Raw genomic sequence first — 21,205 nt, 5'->3', positions numbered from 1 at the left:
ACACCACACAACCCGGGATGCATACTGGTCGCTTTGTCATTAAATAAATTCAAAAACACAAACGCTAATCACCACACAAACCGGGGCGCTTACTAGTCACTTTGTTATTTAATAAATAAATTAAATAACACAATTTCCAATCACCACACCACCCGGGGCGATTACTGGTCGCTTTGTTATTAAATAAATAAATAAAATAACTCAAGCGCCGATTACTACACAAATTAAGGCGCTTACTGGTCGCTTTGTCATTAAATAAATTTTAATAATACAAGCGCCAATCACCACACAACCTGGAATGGATACTAGTCGCTTTGTCATTAAATAAATTTGAAGACACACGTGCCAATCACCATACAATTTAGGGCGCGTACTAGTCGCTTTGTCGGTAATTAAATTTAATAACACAAGCGCCAATCACCAACAAACCCAAGGCGCTTACTGGTCGCTTTGTTATCAGAAAAATTAATAAAATAACACAAGCGCAAATCCCTAACTAAGCTGAAGCAATTAAGAGTCGCTTTTATATTAAATAAAGAAATTAAATTACACAAGCGCCAATCAACACACAACCCAAGGCGCTAACCGGTCGCTTTGTTATTAAATCAATGAATTTAATAACACATGCGCCAACTACCACCCAACCCTGGGTGCTATCTGGTCGCATTGTCATTTAATAAATCAAATAACACAATCGCCAATCACCACGAAACCCAGGGCACTAATTGGTTGACATATTAATAAATAAATAAATTCATCAACGGATGTGCCAATCACCAGACAATCCTTGACGCTAACTGGTCACTTTGTCATTAAATACATTTAATAACGCAAGTGCTAATCACCACACAAACCGGGGCGCTTACTAGTCACTTTGTTATGAAATAAATAAATTTAATAACACAAGTGCCAATCACCAACCAACTTCAGGCGCTAACTGGTCGCTTTTTTATTAAATAAATAAATAAAATAACACAAGTGCAAATCTCTCATCAATCCAAGGCAATTACTTGACGCTTTGTCATTCAATAAATTTCATAACGCAAGTGCAAATCACCACACAAACCAGGGCGCTTACTTGTCACTTTGTTATTAAATAAATAAATTTAATATTACATTCTCCAATCACCACACAACCCGAGGCGCTTACTGGTCGTTTTGTTATTAAATAAATAAATTAAATAACACAAGCGCCAATCCCCACACGAACTGGGGCGCTTACTGGTCGCTTTGTCATTGAATAAATTTTATAACACAAGTGCTAATTACCACACAAACCGAGGCTTTAACTGGTCGCTTTGTTATTAAATAAATAAATTTAATAACACAAGCGCCAATTACTACACAACCCGGGGTGCTATCTGGTCGCATTGTCATTAAATAAATTTAATAACACAATCGCCAATCACCACACAACCCAGGGCGCTAAAGGGTCGACTTGTTGATAAATAAATAAATTAAGTAACGAAATTGCCAATCACCATACAATCCTTAACGCTTACTGGCCGCTTTGTCATTAAATAAATTTAATAACGCAAGTTCTAATCACCACACAAACCGGGGCGCTTATTAGTCACTTTGTTATTAGATAAATAAATTTGATAACATTAGTGCCAATTACCCATCAACTCCAGGCGCTTACTGGTCGCTTTGTTATTAAATAAATAAATAAAATAATACAAGTGCAAATCTCTTATTAATCCAGAACGCTTACTGGTCGCTTTGTTATTAAATAAATAAATTAAATAACACAAGCCTCAATCACCACACTAACTGGGGCGCTTACTTGTTGCTTTGTCATTGAATAAATTTTATAACACAAGTGCTAATCACCACACAAACCGAGGTGCTTACTGGTCGCTTCTTTATTAAATGAATAAATTAAATTACACAAGCACCAATCACCACACAAACTGGGGCGCTTACTGGTCGCTTTGTTATTAAATAAATAAATTAAATAACACAAGCGCCAATTACCACACAACCCGGGGCACTGATTAGTTGACTTATTGGGAAATGAATAAATTGAATGACAGAATTGCCAATCACCACACAATCTAAGACGCTTACTGGTCGCTTTGTCATTAACTACATTTGAAAATGCAAGCGCTAATTACCACACGAACCGGGGTGCTTACTGGTCACTTTGTTATTAAATACATAAATTCAATAACACTAGCCTAAATCACCACACAACATGAAGCGCTTACCAGTCGCTTTGTTATTAAATAAATTTAATAACACAAGCGCCAATCACCACATAACCCAAAGTGCATACTGGTCGCTTGGTCATTAAATAAATTTGAATACACTAGTGCCAATTACGATACAATTTGGGGCGCTTACTAGTCGTTTTGTCATTAAATAAATTCATCAACACAAGCTCCAATCACCAACCAACCCGAGGCGCTCTTTGGTCACTTTGTTATTAAAAAAATTAATAAAATAACACAAGCGCAAATCCCTTATAAAGCCAAAAAAATTAGTAGTCGCTTTAATATTAAATGAAGAAATTAAATAACACAATCGTTAATCATCACACAACCCAGGGCGCTAATTGGTTGACTTATTTATAAATAAATAAATTCAATAACGAAATTGCCAATCACCACACAATCCTTGACGCTTACTGGTCGCTTTGTCATTAAATAAATTAAATAACGGAAGTGCTAATCACTACACAAACCGAGGCACTTACGAGTCACTTTGTTATTAAATAAATAAATTTAATAACACAAGCGCCAATCACCAACTAACCCTAGGCGCTTACTGGTCGCTTTGTTATTGAATGAATAAATAAAATAACACAAGTGCAAATCTCGAATCAATTCGGGGCAATTACTGGTCGCTTTGTCATTAAATAAATTTAATAACGCAAGCACTAATCACCACACAAACCGAGGCGCTTACTAGTCACTTTGTTATTAAATAAATATATTGAATAACACAATTTCCAATCACCACGCAACTCAGGGCGCTTACTGGTCGCTTTGTTATTGAATAAATAAATTAAATAACACAAGCGCCAATCACCACACAAACTGGGGCGCTTACTAGTCGCTTTGACATTAAATAAATTTTATAACACAAGTGCTAATCACCACACAAACCGAGGCGCTTACTGGTCGCTTTGTTAATAAATAAATTAATTAAATTACACAAGCGCCAATCACCACACAAACCGGGGCGCCTACTGGTCGCTTTGTAATTAAATGAATTAATTTAATAACACAAGCGCCAATCACCACACAACCCGGGGTCTTATTATTTGACTTATTAGGAAATGAATAAGTTGAATGACGGAATTGCCAATCACCACACAATCCAAGACGCTTACTGGTCGCTTTGTTATTAAATAAATAAATTAAATAACACAAGCGCCAATCACCAGACAAACCAGGGCGCTAACTGGTCGCTTCGTTATTAGATAAATGAATAAAATAACACAAGTGCAAATCTCTAATTAAGTCAGGGCAATTACTGGTCACTTTGTCATTGAATAAATTTCATAACGCAAGCGCTAATCACCAGACAAACCGGGGCGCTTACTAGTAACTTTGTTATTAAATAAATAAATTTAATAACACAAGCGCCAATCACCACACAACCCAAGGCGCTTTCTGGTCGCTTTGTTATTAAATAAATAAATTAAATAACCCAAGCGCCAATCACCACACTAACTGGGGCGCTTACTGGTCGCTTTGTCATTAAATAAATTCTATAACACAAGTGCTAATCACCACACAAACAGAGGCGCTTACTAGTTGCTTTGTCATCAACTACAATTAAAAACGCAAGCGCCAATTACCACACGAACCGAGGCGCTTACTGGCTACTTTGTTATTACATAAATAAATTAAATAACACAAGCGTTGATCACCACACAACACGAAGCGCTCACTGGTCGCTTTGTCATTAAATAAATTTAATAACACAAGCGCCAAACACCACACAACCCGGGGCGCTTACGAGTCACTTTGTTATTAAATAAATAAATTTAAAAACACAATTTCCAATCACCACACCACCCGGTGCGATTACTGGTCGCTTTGTTATCAAATAAATAAATTAAATAACACAAGCGCCGATTACCACACAAATTGGGGCGCTTACTGGTCGCTTTGTAAATTGATAAATTTTAAGACACACGTGCCAATTACCATACAATTTGGGGCGCGTACTAGTCGTTTTGTCGGTAATTAAATTTAATAACACAAGCGCCAATCACCAACCAACCCGAGGCGCTTACTGGTCGCTTTGTTATCAGAAAAATTAATAAAATAACACAAGCGCAAATCCCTAACTAAGGTGAAGCAATTAGTAGTCGCTTCTATAGTAAATAAAGAATTTAAATTACACAAGCGCCAATCAACACACAACCCTGTGTGCTATCTGGTCGCATTGTCATTGAATAAATCAAATAACACAATCGCCAATCACCACAAACCCCAGGGCACTAATTGGTTGACTTATTAATAAATTAATAAATTTATCAACGAAATTGCCAATCAACAGACAATCCTTGACGCTCACTGGTCGCTTTGTCATCAAATACATTTAATAACGCAAGTGCTAATCACCACACTAACCGGGGCGCTTACTAGTCACTTTGTTATGAAATAAATAAATTTAATAACACAAGTGCCAATCACCATCTAACTTCAGGCGCTCACTGGTCGCTTTTTTATTAAATAAATGAATAAAATAACACAAGTGCAAATCTCTTATCAATCCAAGGCAATTACTTGACGCTTTGTCTTTCAATAAATTTCATAACACAAGTGCAAATCACCACACAAACCAGGGCGCTTACTTGTCACTTTGTTATTAAATGAATAAATTTAATAACACATTCTCCAATCACCACACAACCCGAGGCGCTTACTGGTCGCTTTGTTATTAAATAAATAAATTAAATAACACAAGCGCCAATCCCCACACAAACTGGGGCGCTTACTGGTCGCTTTGTCATTAAATATATTTAATAACACAAGTGCCAATCACCAACCAACCCAGGGCCCTTACTAGTCGCTTTGTTATTAAATAAATTAATAAAATAACACAAGCGCAAAGACCTAATCAAGCCGGGGAAATCACTGGTCACTTTGTTATTAAATAAATAAATTAAATAACACACGCACCAATTACCACACAACGCGGGGTGTTTACCGGTCGCTTTGTTATTAAATAAGTAAATTTAATAACACAAGCGCCAATCACCACACAAGCCGGGGCACTTACCGGTCGCTTCGTCATTAAATAAATTTAATTACACCAGCGCCAATCACCACACAAACCGGGGCGCTTACTGTACGCTTTGTTATTTAATAAATAAATTAAATGAGACAAGCGCCAATCACTTTACAAACCGGGGCACTTACTGGTCGCTTTGTTATTAAATAAATAAATTTAATAACACAATCGCTAATCACCACACAACCCGGGGCGCTTATTAGTAAACTTAATAATAAATAATTAAATTTAATAACTGATTTGCCAATTACCACACAATCCAGGACGCTTACTGGTCGCTTTAATATTGAATAAATTTAATAACGCAAGCGCCAATTTCCACACAAACCGGGTCGCTTACTGGTCATTTTGTTATCAAATAAATGAATTAAATAACACAAGCGCCAATAACCACACAACTAGGGGCGCTTACCTGTCGCTTTGTTATTAAATAAATAAATTTAGTAACACAAGCGCCGATTACCACACAACCCGGGGCGCTTACCGGTCGCTTTGTCATTAAATAAAATTAATAACACAAGCGCCAATTACCACACAACCAAGGGTGCATACTGGTTGCTTTGTCATTAAATAAATTTAATAACACAAGTAAAAATCACTACACAAACTGGGGCGCTTACTGGTCGCTTTGTTATTAAATAAATTTAATAACACAAGCGCCAATCAGCACACAACCCGGGGCGCTTATTGGTTGACTTAATAATAAATAATTAAATTTAATAACTGATTTGCCAATTACCACACAAGCCAGGACGCTTACTGGTCGCTTTGTTATTGAATAAATTTAATAACACAAGCGCCAATTTCCACACAAACCGGGTCGCTTACTGGTTATTTTGTTATTAAATAAATGAATTAAATAACACAAGCGCCAATAACCACACAAGTAGGGGCGCTTACCTGTCGCTTTGTTATTAAATAAATAAATTTAGTAACACAAGCGCCGATTACCACACAACCCGGGGCGCTTACCGGTCGCTTTTTCATTAAATAAAATTAATAACACAAGCGCCAATCACCACATAACCAAGGGTTCATACTGGTTGCTTTGTCATTAAATAAATTTAATAACACAAGTTAAAATCACTACACAAACTGGGGCGCTTACTGGTCGCTTTGTTATTAAATAAATTTAATAACACAAGCGCCAATCAGCACACAAATTGGGGCGCTTACTGGTCGCTTTGTCATTAAATAAATTTAATAACACAAGCGCCAATCACCAACCTACCCGGGGCGCTTACTGGTTGCTTTGTTTTTAAATTAATTAATTAAATAACACAAGCGCAAATCCCTTATCAAGCCAGGGCAATTACTGGTCGCTTTGTCATCAAATAAATAAATTAAATAACACAAGCGACGATCTCCACACAACCTGGGGCACTTACTAGCCGCGTTCTTATTAAATAAATAAATGAAATAACACAATTGCCAATCAATGACGCAAGTTCTCTTACCATGTAAACATTTCTGCTTTTACTGTTATTTATAGCTTGAATAATTAAAATAGTGACCAGTAATCACCTCGGCCTGTTTGGGGATTTGCGCTTGTGGTATTTGATTAATTTATTTATTAAGAAAACGACCAGTTAGCACCCTGGGTCGTGTGGGGATTGGCGCTTGTGTTATTTAATTCATTTATTTAATAACAAAGCGACTAGTTAGCGCCCCGGGTTGTGTGGGTTTTAGTGCTTGTCTTACGTAATTAATTTTTTTATTAATAAGTCTACAAATTAGGGCCCTGGCTCGTGTGGGGATTAGCGCTTGTGTTATTAAATTTATTTATGTAATAATTAGTCAACCAGTAAGCGCCCTGTGGCGTATGGGGATTGGCGCTTGTGTTATTAAATTAATTTTTCGAATAACAAAGTGACTAGTAAGCGCCACGGTTTGTGTGGTGATTGGCGCTTGCGTTATTAAATTTATTTAATGACAAAGCGACCAGTCAGCGTCTTGGATTGTGTGGTAATTGGCAAATTTGTTATTTAATTTATTTAATGACAAAGCGACCAGTCAGCGCCCCGGGTTGTGTGGTGATTGGTGCTTGTGTCAATAAATTTATTTATTTAATAACAAAGCGACCAGTAAGCGCCCTGGGTTGTGTGGTGATTGGCGCTTGTGTTATTAAATTTATCTAATGACATAGTGACCAGTAGACTTACTGGGTAATTGAGTTAAATAGCTTGGGGTTTATTTATTTATTTATTGTGTACGAAATACTGTCGTGATATCCGGGCTTTCACGTCTTGCTTCATACAGCTAATTTGAACTTTGCGCTTCTTTGGGTGCCACTGTCGTCGACAGCACTGTTGTTTAACAGCATATGGTGAAGTTGGCTGCAAATCTGACATTATTTTGATTACTTGAAATTTGTCAGCTTGTGTGAGCTGAGGTATATAAAATAGATATTTTTATTTTGTACGAATTACCATCATTCATGTGGAGTTTCGACCTTTGAATTAAAGTAACACAAAGTAAGATGCTCTTTATTACAACACAGACACATCTTCTTTTAAGTTAAGTAGGAATAAGTGCAACGAAAAGTCTTTTTTAATTTCTTGGCCCTCTTTGTGGAGAAGTTGATGATTGTAGATTAGTTTCGTTCATATTACTTGCTTTCAGTCTACATTGATAATCCTCCTAGTATTTTCGTCTGCTTAGTATCATTAGCAGAAACTAACTAAAATTCAAAAGTCGTGATACCAGCACCATTGTTTCAGAAAAATACTGCTGACATTTAATTAAAACATAAAATATGTGTTCAAACTGCAAATAAGACCAACAAAAAAATTTAACAGAGTAAAACTGAAACAAACAACGTAAAATCAAACTTAAAAGAACTTAGCCAAAAAGACAATTAATAGCATACATTTCCTTAATTTGATGTGTATAATGAAATACGTTCTTCTCCTGAAACACGTGAGATATTATATGCAATGTGAAAATAAGTGATAATACAACAACGGATACACTTTTTTTAATTTTATTTTCGTGTACACGATGTTTTCTTGGACACAACATGGAACAAAGTTAAAGGAAAACAAAGTGTTCTTACCAAAAAATAAATTTTGGATACATAAAAGATATATAAAATATATACTGCTTATTTTCATTAGGATAATTGATGTCAAGTTATTCTTATAAGTTTTTAGTCGATCCCTAGCCACTTTAATTGCCGAATCGTAAAAGGTTAACTTTGTTTTACCGTATTTACTAGTATTTTTTTCTTATTACTTAACAGAGTGTAAGTATCAAAAAGTTAGTGGAATAATAGCAAGTCTAGAAAATAGCTGTTTGCTATGCAGTTGTTTATTCACATGAAACTCAACTCTGTGGCTGTCTACGATATGAAAAAACTGTTTGAAATAGGCCGAAATCAAAAAAAGAATTGTTAAAAAAATATTTTTTTTTTTTTTAACGTCATTGGATTTGGAGTACGTTGCTGTTAACTCCAGTTTTTGCTGTTAAAGCTCTTTTAAATGTCCCTGTATAAGGTTCCAAAGTCAATCACGAGCACATAGTAGCCCTTTCATGTTACGAGCATATGCTAGTCTCGGAATTGAGCATTTAGTTAGATTATTTTAGCATTTTAACAGTTTAGGTACATAGTTACTCTCAAAAAAAAAAAAAATTTTCTAATAGGTTTTATATATGCATGTTGATATACTCTGATCAATAAGCAAAAAAACTTAATTATGAAAAAATGCGTACAACTTTATGAAAGCACATAAAAATTTCATTCACTAAGATGCATGTACGTTAATTACCACTGAACAATTACTAGATTAGTAAAAGTCACCACAGACGTGTGTGGTCTGTGCAAATGGAACTCGACTGAAAGTACTATCTTTGCTCCTACAACGTGAGTAGAATTATATTAAAAAGTAGATTATAAAATTTATGTAGGCTTTTTTTCTTTATACTTTAAGTATCTTTATATGTTACATAAAACAACAATTAATAATGGTTTCAGGCCATGTAAAAGCAACACAACTAATAAAAATAATGTACGTATTTTAATAAGGTAATTGGTACAAATGCCTTCTCAATTTTTCCTAAATCTTATTAAATTCTAAATAATCAGAAACTAAATGTAACTGCTTTTTCTACTTTGTTTTAAGTAAGGAAAGATTAGTGAGCAAGGTGATCAAAATTTACGATTTAATTCATAATGATCAGTAAAAATATTTTAATAGTAATTTTTTGAAAGCACTTTTTGGCATATAAAACTGTCAGAATTCTTGCGACACTACTCCAATTGAAAGTTTTTAAAAGTTGGGGAGGCTGAGTGACATGTTAGACCGAAAAATATAGAAACCATTTTTTTTTGCTCTAACAAATGTACATGTTAATTTTTTAAAGAATGTTTTAAAGTGCAAAGCCATGGAAAACTACTTAAAGTTGCTGTATTTTATAGTTTTTTTTATGTAAGATGGCATAAGTAATGTGCTTGATTAAAAATCATAATGTCTTTGAAATAAGCAATTTAAAAATCGTATAATCAACTTTCCATTGTCATTTTAGAGGGTTCAAAATTATTTGTAATTTGGTAAAACAGCTGCCTTAAAGTAATGATAACTATTTCCAAATTTCATATTAGTCTCGCAGCTTTAATTTTTAAAAAAGCCACTTGACAAACAAAACACTATTAACAAAGCCCCAGTTTTTACCCATACAACAATTCACAGGATTCATATGATTTAGGGCAGATCTATATTCCGTTAACGAATAAACTCTCATGTGGATATTTTTACATATTTTGGCTTAAGAATATTTTAAGCTTAGTCTTATCAGGTGAAGTAGTTAAAATGATTTTTTGTTAACATAAGAAAAATGATTTCACTGCAACTCATGGTTAAATGTCAGAGTATTTGAACTGGTCTGTTCTGAGTTCCACATGTTATAAGAATTAAAATTAGGCATGTCCTCCAATTTATCGTTAAAAATAGGATAGGAGGAAAAAACCAAGACAACGATAATATTGGATAAAAGTAAAAAATAATTGTAGTTTATAATGTATGCAATATTATAAGATATTTTATAACTGATACAGAGCAATCTGTTTTACAGGAACAAAATTTTTTTTACATGGATCAATTATAAAGTTGTGATAAGTACACTTTGATATTTAAGTTAAGAATTGTATGAACAAAAATAAATAAATATTACTTTCCGCAGTTACATTAAAAAGTTCAATTTATTTACAGCATCAGTGTTTTCCAGTACAGGAAATAAACCTTATAATAGAAAATAGGATCTTAAATCTCAAAGAGTATGTTATTCTGATGGCTTAGATCTTCCTAGATGCTCTATGTATGATTTAGAAACTCAGATGAACTTGTTTTCCATACCATACGAAGTTAAAAATCCTTTGTTACTATTTTAAAAGAAATGTTATTTTAGCAATTGCTTTTTCTGCACTTCACGCTTTTACGCTTTTTTAAACACAGTGATTATAAAAATGATGATAGAGTCTTTTATTATCAGTAATAAATTTTGATAATTTTTTTAGTAGTCCCACTACTTTAAATTTTCTAATACTTAATATTTAAGATTTAATAATAGAACTATTAGTTTGTGGCGATAAAGCACTTACAAAAATTTGTAATACCTAAGTATTTTCAGGCTATTCCCAATTCCTTGTGTATTGATGTTAATTCTAAGTTAACATAAAACAGTCGTTCACTTCATCATGGTAAAAGGCATTTTCTTTTTGTTTACCTCACAATAAAATTAACTCATGAGGTAAATATCAAGTTCACTTAGTTAACAAGTTTTTCTTAAAAAAATTTTGTGTTTTACTGTAGAGGGATCTATTCCTTGCACACTTTGCTCGTCAAACACTTTTGGGAAATACATATGTTTTTTATAATTCAAAATAAATGATATAGGAATTCGACTGTAAGCATCCGATGATTTACAGTTATGTATACCCCAAAACTAAAATAATGTTCTAATTTTAAAAGTGGTAGTTTAAAATTAGTATACGTTTGATTAAGCATATAAAAACAACTTAAATCAGATTGCATTATATGGGTTTTAGTCATATTAATTTTTCTCTATAAGAATACAAAGGCTTGAGTTAAGTTACTGTTTAAAATAAGAGTATTTCTCATGATCCTTATAATGTACTTTTTTTACAGATAGAATGTAGCAACGGTAAGGTTGGTTATGGCAGAAAAAAGCGAGCTGTAACATCCACTGAAAACATTAAGAACGAGGTATGGGAAATGGCTATGTCCGTATTCCTTAGAGTTGGAGAACCAGATAACGATGTTATTATGAACGAAGGTAAGGACAGTTTACTGCTTAGAGTATTCAATCAATTTCTTAGAGTTATACTTGTATAGTTGCGTTACACGTGAGAGTAAATCGACAATTTTAGATTTGTAACCTTGAGAAAATGTGTAACGAAAGTGGGTTTTACGTGTTACTTCAAGCTCGTCCCACCCCTCTTATTATAAAACCTCACTCCTTTTTCCCTTTACACTACACCGTACGATGATACACCACTTAAGCATAGCATTCATTTTATACATTATTAAATTTTTTTTTTTTTCTTAACTAACTAAAAAAAAAAAAAAAGTTTTTACTTAGATTTAAACAATCGACCTCGTACACACTAGCTGTGGCCCTAACCCACTCTGCTATGAGCAGCCCAAAGATAAGGAATTTGTTTACTTTTCATTATTGTGTTAGTTACAACTTGTTTTAGCGTATAGTTAATTTGGTTATTTGAAATAATACAAAATTAAATTAGTAAATAAATAATTTGATGAACTAATTATTTTAGTCTCCTTTTTTTTCGAAAACTAAGAAATTAGTATAGTGAAGCCCAGCATTATTTCGATGGATCAATAAATATTTATTTACTTATTAATGATTTGTTACTTTTACTGCAAGTAAATAATTGGTTGTAGAATTTTTTCATTGATTTTTCAATTTTCAAAAATCAGAAAAATTTTTGATGCCGTATAAAAACAATGATAGTTTCTTACTGCATTTTATTCTTTCACATTTTTTCCATTTATGATTGAGGCGATTTCTTGTCTTAAGGATGTTTATCACATAGTTAGTGGAGATAAAGATCAGAGAGGTAAGGGAAGAACAAATATTTGTAGCAACGCTGGAAATTATTTTTTTCACATGAATAAACTTATGTACGGGTGTTTACGCATACTCGATTTCTTATTTCTTGTATTAATGAAAAAAAACCACTTGTGGATACATAAGAAAATTAAATAGCTTTATATGAAGTTATTTTTACATAGAAACAGAAATTAAGAGATTTTTACAGATCATAGAAATGCAATTTTAAGTAAGGTAACATGTAAGGTTGCAATTTTTCAAAATGAAACGTATAAAAAAGAATACAGTTAAGCCATCTGTAATTTTTGTGGATATTAATTTTGCTGTTTTGAATGTACGTTTAACGTTTGAATACTATCTTTGAAAAAAAACCTATGTGTGATGAACATCATAAAGGGACATTCAGTGGCATGTAATACTACCCTAGTAAAGAAAGCGGTACTACAGGAGGATTTCTCTTAATCTACTAGGTGTAAATATATTTTGGGTATGAAATATGAACTATGAAAATGAATGAAGTAGGTATTAAACCTATGTGACAAATGTGAGCATGACGTGAGAGATGAAGGCCAGCCTACAGATTGTTTGTATAATACCACAGGTAGAAAATTACTACATAAACTGGCTAGAAACTCGTCAACGTACGTGCGTCAATGGGCTTATAACATGTTGACGAGTTTCTAGCTAGTTTATGTAGTAACGTTTCTACAAGGGACTGTGGCATAATATATTATTTATCATCGTTCATTAATTTAACATTAATATAATCATTGTAGCTGCATCCCATGAACGTAGGCATATTTATTTAACCAATAATCTACCCACCACTTAACACAATGTTGATTTGATAGAAGGTTCATTAATAATGATAATTATGTTTGTTGCCATTTAATGCACAGAAGTATAACTTTGTTCTTAGGTACCCAAGCACTAACTGTCCACTGGTTTTTTTATAGTGGTTGTCCTTTACTAGTTTGTTTGTTTCTTTAATATTTAAAATTTGTTATAATTAAAACATTTCTCTATATTTGCTATAATAAACAGGATTTAAACTTGTTTACTTGCGATGCTCATTCTGTCAAGGCTTCATCACATTTAAACATGAATTCCTCTGATACGTATACTTTATGTCTAATCAACCAACTTAAAATAAAATGTATTGCTTACAATATTAAGATATTCAGTTTTAAATAAGTTATTAAACATATTTCATTCTAAGGTAGTACTATCGTATATAGAGTACGCAATAAAATATCGAGTTAATTTTAAAAAACAAATATTGTTTGTTAATACATACATAGATTCAAATTTGGTTGACCTATGCTGCACTAAAAACATTTTTTATTATTTTAGATTTTGGGTTATTAAAACAGCGTATAAAAAAACTGCTTACTTGTTTCTCATAACAAACAATGAAGCATAAATTTTAAATTTAATAACCTTTTGTTGGTTAAAAAAAATAGATGAATTATCTGTGAGAGCAAAAAGTAATTGAGATAAGTTGAAAATCTATGCTTTTTGGCTGTTATCAATAAATTTTCAACATACTTGTTAACACGTGTTTAGTGGTATACTTGTTAACAAAGGAAAGATTAGTTTTTAGTAACTAGACTTTAACTGTATCAACAATACTTTCTTGAATTTATTAATGAATACATAATTTTAAAATTCTTTTAAGTGTTATTATTTTAATTATTGGTCAAGTTTGTACCTTAGATCTCTATTTTTTATTTTAAGATTTAAACTTGATTCTGCGTATAGTAAAAAGAGGGTAAAGCTACGTTAAAAGTATTTTTTTGAGCTGCCATAAAAGACTTGGTGTCAGGCCGAAAATTTTGAGAAGTTTGGTACTTACTTTATGTTTATTTTTCTTAAGATGTGTAAAAATTTTATTAAAATTATTAAATGGTTACAAATATTTAGAAGAAGTTTTTAATTTTTTATTTCTTAAGAAGCACCAACAGACATGTCGTAAATTTTATTCATTTGGCTGTATTCTGTTTTTATGTACTCAACCAGATGTGTTACAAAAAGTTCTATGGCCGCTGGGAGCTTATCAAAAAATGCACTTTTTTTCACGTAAAAAAAACTGTTTCAAATATCTATTAAGGCTCTGTTAACTCATATCCTTAAAAAAATGGCACACTTAGCTGTGATTTAACCACTGGTAAGGGGTAACCCTAACAACAATAGTAGGAGCCCTCTTTAATACTAAACTCAGCCAGAATTTTTAAAGGTAAAAGAAGCAGAAATGATACCACAAGGTAAGAAAGTACAATGAATTGTACGAGGATGCAGGAGCTTAGTATTAAAGAGGGCTCCTACTATTGTTGTTAGGGTTACCCCTTACCAGTGGTTAAATCACAGCTAAGTGTGCCATTTTTTTAAGGATATGGGTTAACAGAGCCTCAATAGATATTTGAAACAGCTTTTTTTACGTGAAAAAAAGTGCATTTTTGATAAAAAATTCTTAGGCAGTTAGTGAGACATGTTAGTTCGTTTTTTTACTAGCAGGTTCACTTCATTATAACGGCAATTTATAGCTTATCATCGATACAGCTTCTTTAGAACTTTTTTGTGTTACATGTACGTCTAATCTACCATGCCACTTCATTTTATTTATCTCTTTCACAACCATTAACTATTATTTTTACGATTCGTAATTGTATTTTAAACTTTCTATGATTAAAATTATTTTTTGTCGTTTTTTACGCGACACGTCTAGAGGCCGTTACAAATAAATAAAACTCACACTTTTTTATATATACTCATACACCTATACGGTTCTGTGTATCCTATGTTTCTGTATGGTACTATTTTAATATACTAGCGTTATCATCATTATATTCAGTACAACTTTTATAATAGTTATTATTTTTATTATTATTGTTTATATTTCTATCAGTATTGATATCGTATCATTGTTAAACCTTCGTAAATGATCATCGATTAGTGGTTTTGAGTCACTCTAAGGGTCTGGTGGTGGTGGTTTTTCAGATAGGAGCATATATTTATCCTCATGAATGCGTTCTTGTATGAACTTCCTCTCATTTAACTGAATTTCCCTGCACCTTCAAATAATATCTTTTTTTTTTAAATTGGTATTTCCTTTAAAAGGCTGTTCATGCGTTACTGAATTATCCCCTATACTTTTTAGCAGGTAACTCAGAGGTCAATTAATTGTAGTATCGGATTTTTAGGCATCTATTCTGATGCCTAGTTAACCATTTAAATCATGGCACTTGGCATCTAGTAATTATTTTTTCGGAAGGTATTTATCAAATCGTTAAGTATTTTGCAATTATTTCGTTCAATGCAGTCTTTTTCTGTAGATTCTCTTTTTCTAGTGTAAACTATTAAGATTGACTCATTTTTTCATGTACCCTTTTATAAGGAATTTTACTCTGCACTTTTTTTCGGTGGCTGTTGTCTTAATTTAACTGTACTTAGTAAGATTGGCTGTTGCCTATTATTCTCTTGAAGTACGTCTTGCATGTAAACTTGGGCCCTTTGGTCACTTTTCTTCTCTCTATTTTACTTTTATTCTTGCTCGACATGCTTGCGGCTGCACCCCTCATGTCTACACTATCTACTGTTTTAAGGATTCTCTCTATCTTTTCAGCTGTTTTTGCAGCCAAATTTGCCTCTCTTTACTGGTGACCCCAGTACATATCTTTATTTCAATTTGTTTTTATAATTTTTTCCTTTGTCGTCACTGTCTCCCCTGTGCATTTTCCATTTGCTACGCTGGCCTTGGCCAGCTGAGACCCCCAATGTTTTGTTGGCTTGGATTTACTGTATAGAGTCACTGATAGGTCACAGTTTGCTATCATAATTTCCTTTAACACATGCTCTTTTTCAAGTCTTATCACGTATGAGTTAAACTCTTAAAGCTCTTGCACGTATTTTTTCCCTTCCTCATTACAACTTGACACATCGATTATTTTAATGACCTCATCTATTCTTGATTTTCCGTTGATTAATATTTCTCGGTGATTACGTCTCTCATAGACCAGAATTTTTTTGTCATTATTATTGATGTCACTGCCATGCTTACTTATGCTCTTATTTCTTATTTTTTTGTTATTTTCATTTCTATAATTTATCTGATTTTTCTCTTTTCAAGTGACTCAATCCCTTCCTCAAATTTGTTATCTTTTCCATACAGTCATATGAAAGTTTTACCCAACGCTTTTTTGTCGACATTATCGATGCCAGCTGTTAAACATATTCCAATAACCTCATGCTCTAGTATGTCCCCTACTGGGACCGATATATTTATTTTTTTGTCTGTTTTATTCAGACACTTTACATACACTGCACTGTTGTTACCTTACGCAATAAAGATGCAAAATAAACTTCTCTCTTTTTATTTTTGTAGAGGTACCCAGCCCATTTTTATACTTCTGTGTGCTTGCTTAACATATGCATATATTACTTACCTTGTTCTTACAATAATCTTGAAAATTTCTGGCTTTTCCACGAGATTAAGAATTTATTTAAAGTAACAGTATTTTTTGCAACATTATTCTGACCTTACTACGTTTTAAAAGCGTCTCATTAAATGATGCCTTCTACTTCTATAAGACATTCATAGGAAACTACGAGCAAGGGACACATAAAGTTTTGGAGGGGTATCCTTACGGACCCCAGTGTTAGGCGTGCTCCGTGAGTTTTACCTATTATACTAACTTTTTTTCTCTCATTACCATTTATTTTTTAATCTAAGAAATCTTCTGTTATTATTAAAATTTTTGTTCTTGTATTGGCATAAACCGTAGCGTTTATATTTACATAAGGACTCTCTGAAACAACTAACAGTGGCGTATGTCTTGTATAGGATATATTTACTTTCAGCATGCACAGAAACTGTGTATCTTTTTTCTCTTTAGTATTTGGCTTTTCTTTGATCTTTGCACGTTGTTGCTCTGTTATTTTTATGTTTTGTTCAAAAACTATGGGTTTTTTGTCACTACGTTATGCGTGTGCCTGCTTATCGAGTAAGTCACTATTCCTACTCTTAGATTGACTCCCAAGTTACTCCTTGTTGCTGGCTATAGCTTTGTCCACACACATCGTAGTATAAGTCTCCAATATTTTATGCTGTTTCTCACTAGTCTTGATTTAGACCATCTGCGGCCTATCAACAATTGTTAGTCCATGCTTAACGATTGCGGATTGCGTTAAACATCCTACAAGCTTAAATGCTTGGTTTTTAAGTTGCTTACCCCCACATCCTCTTTATTATAGTTGTCTCCTTTATGATTGTCTCTGTGGTTATTATAGTAGGAGTACTAATTTTCTCACCTGTTATGATAATCATCCTTTCTATTTTCATATCTATTATAATTATGACTATCTTTCATTTAATTAAAGTTCTTCCTACAATTTAGAATAATATTATAATAATTATTAATATCATAATAATTATTAATTTTGTACATAAATTAACTTCCTCATTTTAATGGCCTTAAGGATAAGGAACTCTTCTCCAATTTATTTACAGTATACAGAGATCTCTATTGTTTCTAAACTGTCTGTTATAATAATCATTATATTCCACTTTTCTATTATGTCTCCCTTTGTTTCTATACTTTTTTTTCATGAATGGTCAATGTTAGAACTTTTTCTTGTTTCTATTTTTGGGCTCCTGCCATAATTGTTGGCATTTACTGGAACATGTTTGTTGTGTTCTCTACAATACAAACATAATTTATTATTTTTATCTAACCCTCTCTATTTAATGTCTGTGTCTACGTACTCCACTAATGGAACTTTGGTTACTACTAAGCCTATCCCCGTACCCCTGTTTCCGAAATAATCTTCTTTCGTAATATATACACCGTATGTTTGTTGTGTTACTTGGTGTAAACTTAGCTTGTCCATGTTTGAAGCATCTTCAATAGTTTCTTCTAATGGCATAGTATAAAGACTTACAATATTCTAGTTATGTAGCGCTTCAAGAACGTATACGAGTTAATTTGCCATATTTTTTGAAAGTAATTTTCTGGCCTTAATACAAGTGCGGGTTGGAAGCATGTGACATTATTATCCTATTATGTAGTTTGACCACAGTATTAAATAATTGTCTTATTGTTTTGCTGAGTCAGCAGTTTAAGTTGCACAAGAAGTGTGCCCTTATCTCCCTTACTTCTAAATCGCCGTTAAAGCGTGATTAAAACTTATTTACTCTGTTAGTAAAAGAAAGAGATATGCGCGCAAAACTGATTAGCTACTACACCTCTTAACCTATTAGCCCAAGTACTTTTAAAATATTTTTCATATTGTGAAGCTGCTATTAGTTTTTCCAGTCTTACTATTTGTTTAAATATCGGTAATTGCCTTTGAATAGCCATCTACCATATGCTGTGTAATTAAGACGGAAGAGCACGTTGACATACGACTCCTAGATTGTTTGTGATCTATACTTCCGTTGATTTGACTACAGATTAAAGAGCATGCTCGGCTGTTTGCCAATACTATAGAAATTGTTTCCTGTGCTCTGGAGTTGGCTTGTTTGTTTGTTTTTCTGCTTATCTACAAGTCAGTTAAGCAGATCCAAGGAATTGTGGTAATTAATATCGGGTACCTTTTGATTTCGACTATTGCCTGCCATATCTGGACCGTATTTAGTACCTTTATTGTAGTGTAGGAGTTAGGAGAATCCATCTTGTACCAAGTTTTGTACTCATATAAGATATCTGTTTTGCTCTTCAAGCTTTCCTTAGTAAGCCTCTAGATGACATTAAAGGGCTTTCTGTTATCGATCTATTTTGTTCTATTATTCACGTGCTTGTCCTGTATTACATTTTTTTTTAAGGAATATTTATCCTTGCTCACAGTGCTAACGCCCGCCTTGCTTGTTGCTTTGCATGTATTTTACTATGTTCTGCCTTTCTAGTAAGTTTGTTATTATAATTTGTGGTTTGCCTACTCATAGTCTCATCCGTGCTCCATGGATTTTTGCATACTGGTTTTCTGAATGGCGTGAATTCTAACCCAGTTTTAAAACTTTCTATACAACCCTGTCAATCTTATAATCATTATCACCTTTAATTTACGCACAAATCCCATTTTTAGTTTCTCAAAATGACATTAGACACCATATAAAATTGCATGTGGGCAATTAAAAGATTTTTATATTAAAAACCAATATTGTTAAAACTATGTTCTTTTAAAACAATAATTCTTATAGTAAATACTTAAACAAAAAAGTCGTTTTTTCTAAGATATAAAAAGTAATGATAATGAATTACCTGTATTTAAAATTATTTTTGGTGTATGAACTTTATTTATCAGTTGTTTCTTCTATTTTTAAATACCATAGAAGTTGTAGTACCTTGAAAAACTACCGCTTTCTAAAGTAAAACTCATGGCAGTTTGAGGTTATTGTTACCACAGAATTAAAGGTACAGTCTAATTACATTTATTATTTTTCTAAAAAAATTAAATGTCCACTTAATTTCTTACTCAATTTAAATATAAATAATACATAATATAGGTTTTTGAGTATACATCAACACTAAATCATGGTATAATAAAAATAAGAGATCAATTGCTGTTATTCAAATTTAAAATTGAAACAAAATCAAACAGTTCAGTGTAAGAACATCTTTATTATGACTTAAAAAAGTTTTCAATATGATGATTATAAAACCCTTAAATAACCTAATAATAACGTTTGTAGCTTTGTTGCTTTTAGTAACAAATGTATATATATATATATATATATATATATATATATATATACACTAGTGGGGCTCACGCCCCCCTGCGCGCACTGCGCGCCAACCCCCCAACTTTTAAATATTTTATGAGAAATACATTTTTACAATTTTTGTGTATTTATTCTTAATTATTCTTAATTTTTTTATTTTTCAAATTGAAAAAACTTATTTTAAATAAATTACATGGAGCTACATCATTTAAAGACGTTAAAAAACGTAATGGAATAACAAATAAAAATTTCAGAGAGACTGCAATTGCAATGGGTTTAATAGAACATGATTTTGAAATCGACAATATTTTTGAAAAAGCCATAACAATTATTTTTCAATACCAGTTAAGACAATTTTTTGCTTGTTTTTGATTTTAGAAAACATTCAAGGAGATAAGATATGGAATGAATATAAAAAATATTTTACGATAGACTTCGATTATGATAATAATAATTCTGCTCTTCTACATATTAATAAAATATATGTACATGCAATAAACCCATGATTTCACAATTAACGTTATATAAACACATAACTTAATTTTATTTACTATTATTTTAAATCCATACGATTAATAAGAAATTTTAAGGTTTTTTAATTTATTGACTGTAAATGTACGTTAATTTAAAAAAACTTAATTTAAAAAAAATACGGGTTTTAGTACAGGTACATTTATTAACAATTTACATATCGCAAACATGCTTTTTTTTAACTACGTAATATTAATATTAAATTTATAATAATTTTATATTAAATAAATATTAAATTCATATTAAATAAAGCCTCAAAAGTCAAGTGAGTATAACACGCAATAGATGTCGAACGTTTCTCAGCAAACATTATAATTTAAGAATTTTACGTTGAATCATAGAAGACGTAGTCCGTAACTTGCTAAACTTGCTTTTAAATTTAGTTAAGCTACTCATACCAAACTTTTCTACTTAACAAAGACACACAAGTCCAAACTATGCAAGTTGGTTCTTCTGATAGCCTACGTTGTAGCTATAACAACAGCACCTTAAATCGAAACTTGTCTGAGTATAATACCAAGCTATAAATTAAGTAAGTCTCAAAGCTTTTCCAGACCCAGCAAGTTGTGTGACATGTATTCCACAATAAAATATGAAATCTCTTAATTATCTCCA

The 21,205-nt window shown here is 32.3% G+C and overlaps 1 protein-coding gene across 1 annotated transcript in view; it reads left to right on the top strand.

The window, feature by feature from the left end:
• Positions 1–21,205, top strand: part of qsm (Zona pelucida superfamily protein qsm) — an 818,670-nt gene that overhangs the window by 754,826 nt on the left and 42,639 nt on the right. The window contains exon 7 of the mRNA XM_089595600.1: positions 11,397–11,544. Within this exon, the coding sequence (XP_089451726.1) occupies positions 11,397–11,544 (148 nt within the window). The remainder of the gene's footprint in view (positions 1–11,396; positions 11,545–21,205) is intronic.

This window comes from Copidosoma floridanum, unplaced genomic scaffold (genome assembly GCF_036245765.1).
Source record: "Copidosoma floridanum isolate Cflo_tuat_1 unplaced genomic scaffold, Cflo_Japanese_pri ptg000026l, whole genome shotgun sequence".
NCBI lineage: Eukaryota > Metazoa > Arthropoda > Insecta > Hymenoptera > Encyrtidae > Copidosoma > Copidosoma floridanum.
Note: the sequence above shows the minus strand (reverse complement) of the source record. Positions and strands in the feature narration are given on the sequence as shown.